The following is a 1350-nucleotide window of genomic DNA, read 5'->3' on the forward strand; positions in this document are numbered from 1 at the left end:
ACGATCGCCGTCCCGCACGTATACCTATATATCCAGATAGCAGGTAACGCACGTTTTGACTCGTATGATTTCATTCAAATTCACACAAGTCAAAATACAAACTCTTACTTAAATGCGTGTGATCTCTTGACAGGGAAGCTCTGGTGGCGTGCGGAGTGTGTGCGAGTGTGTGTGGGGACTGTTTGGGTGACCCCAGTCTATGTGGAAGTGTGCCAGGATCAAAGGTCGAGGAACGCCACCACCACCACCCCCCCCCCTCCTCCCCTTCACCCTCCTCTCTCCATCTGTCCGTTTTATTTCTCCCCTCTTCGGTCATTTTGAGGGCCGCCCCATGACACACAAACTGCGTCAGTTCTCTTTCTCCCTCTCTGTGGAGGAGGAGACGGAGAAAAGATGGAGAGAGCAATGCCATTAAGCAGTGAACCTGAGGGTGGGCGTGGAGCCCACCCTCCCATCCCCGCCATCGCGTACAGAGTGACGGCTGCCCCAGCTCCGCCCCCTGGGCCCATGAACTCTGTATCTATCTTTTGTTTGTTTTTGTTTTTATTGATTAAAAAAAGAAAAACTAAAGGGAGAAGGCAAGGTCTGAGTGCCTTCCTTCCCTCAGGACTGTTCTGCATGAATGAGCGAGCGATGGGACGTGTAATGTGTGCTGGTCAACTCCTCGGTTTCTGTCTGACTTTTTTTTTTTTTTCCCTTTTTTTTTTTTTTAAGTTGGGAAATTGACTTCATATTTTCTTTTCTTGTGAAATCGTATGAATAATTGTAGTTTTTTGACTTCTCCTGATATGTCCTTCCATTTCTCGTTTTTAGCGCTGTCCGTCTCGTTCCCCTTTTCACTGTCTGCTCGTCTAGGTTCTGAATGACTCATAACTGATCTGAATTTAGTTGTAAACAGAATTGTCTTGTCTAAAATGGTGTTGTATATTGAAAAGATTTTTTTAAAGAAAAAAAAGCGTTATTAATAAGAATAAAGTACTTGACTGTGAAGGAGTGTTAAGAAGCTTGCACAAGCACACCGTGTTTTTTAGTGTGTGTGATCGTATGCATGATTCGCCCCTTTGAGATGATAAAGGCTTTCCAACAGGCCCAAGTTTCAGTAACCTGTCGTGATGGCTGCCAAGACGCTGTTCAAATATTTAAGTTTACCTCCTGCTCCGAATATGTGGAAATTGGCAGTACTGTCATTTTCGTCTTATGATCACCACCATGGCAACAGCCACAATACATCATTTCAGCACTGTAATGATTTAAAAATGTTTGAATGTAGAGCAATAATTTAGTTTTAAATCTTAAGAATCTCAGAGTTCCATCTTGTGAAAACTGCAGAATGGAATTCCATTGGAATAA

General features: G+C 43.5%; 1 protein-coding gene across 6 annotated transcripts in view; it reads left to right on the plus strand.

The window, feature by feature from the left end:
- fbxw11b (F-box and WD repeat domain containing 11b) overlaps nucleotides 1-990 on the plus strand; it is a 14216-nt gene extending 13226 nt beyond the window's left edge. For 4 of the 6 annotated variants that reach the window (XM_048177097.1, XM_048177093.1, XM_048177112.1 and 1 more), the window contains exons 12-13: nucleotides 1-43; nucleotides 134-990. The exon at nucleotides 1-43 is cut by the window's left edge and continues 160 nt beyond it. In XM_048177097.1, the coding sequence (XP_048033054.1) occupies nucleotides 1-43; nucleotides 134-335 (245 nt within the window). In that variant the 3' untranslated portion in view covers nucleotides 336-990. The remainder of the gene's footprint in view (nucleotides 44-133) is intronic. The other 2 variants (XM_048177127.1, XM_048177119.1) reach the window with 1 other exon arrangement.
- The last annotated feature ends 360 nt before the right edge of the window (nucleotides 991-1350 follow it).

This window comes from Megalobrama amblycephala, linkage group LG2 (genome assembly GCF_018812025.1).
Source record: "Megalobrama amblycephala isolate DHTTF-2021 linkage group LG2, ASM1881202v1, whole genome shotgun sequence".
NCBI classification, from domain to species: Eukaryota; Metazoa; Chordata; class Actinopteri; order Cypriniformes; family Xenocyprididae; genus Megalobrama; species Megalobrama amblycephala.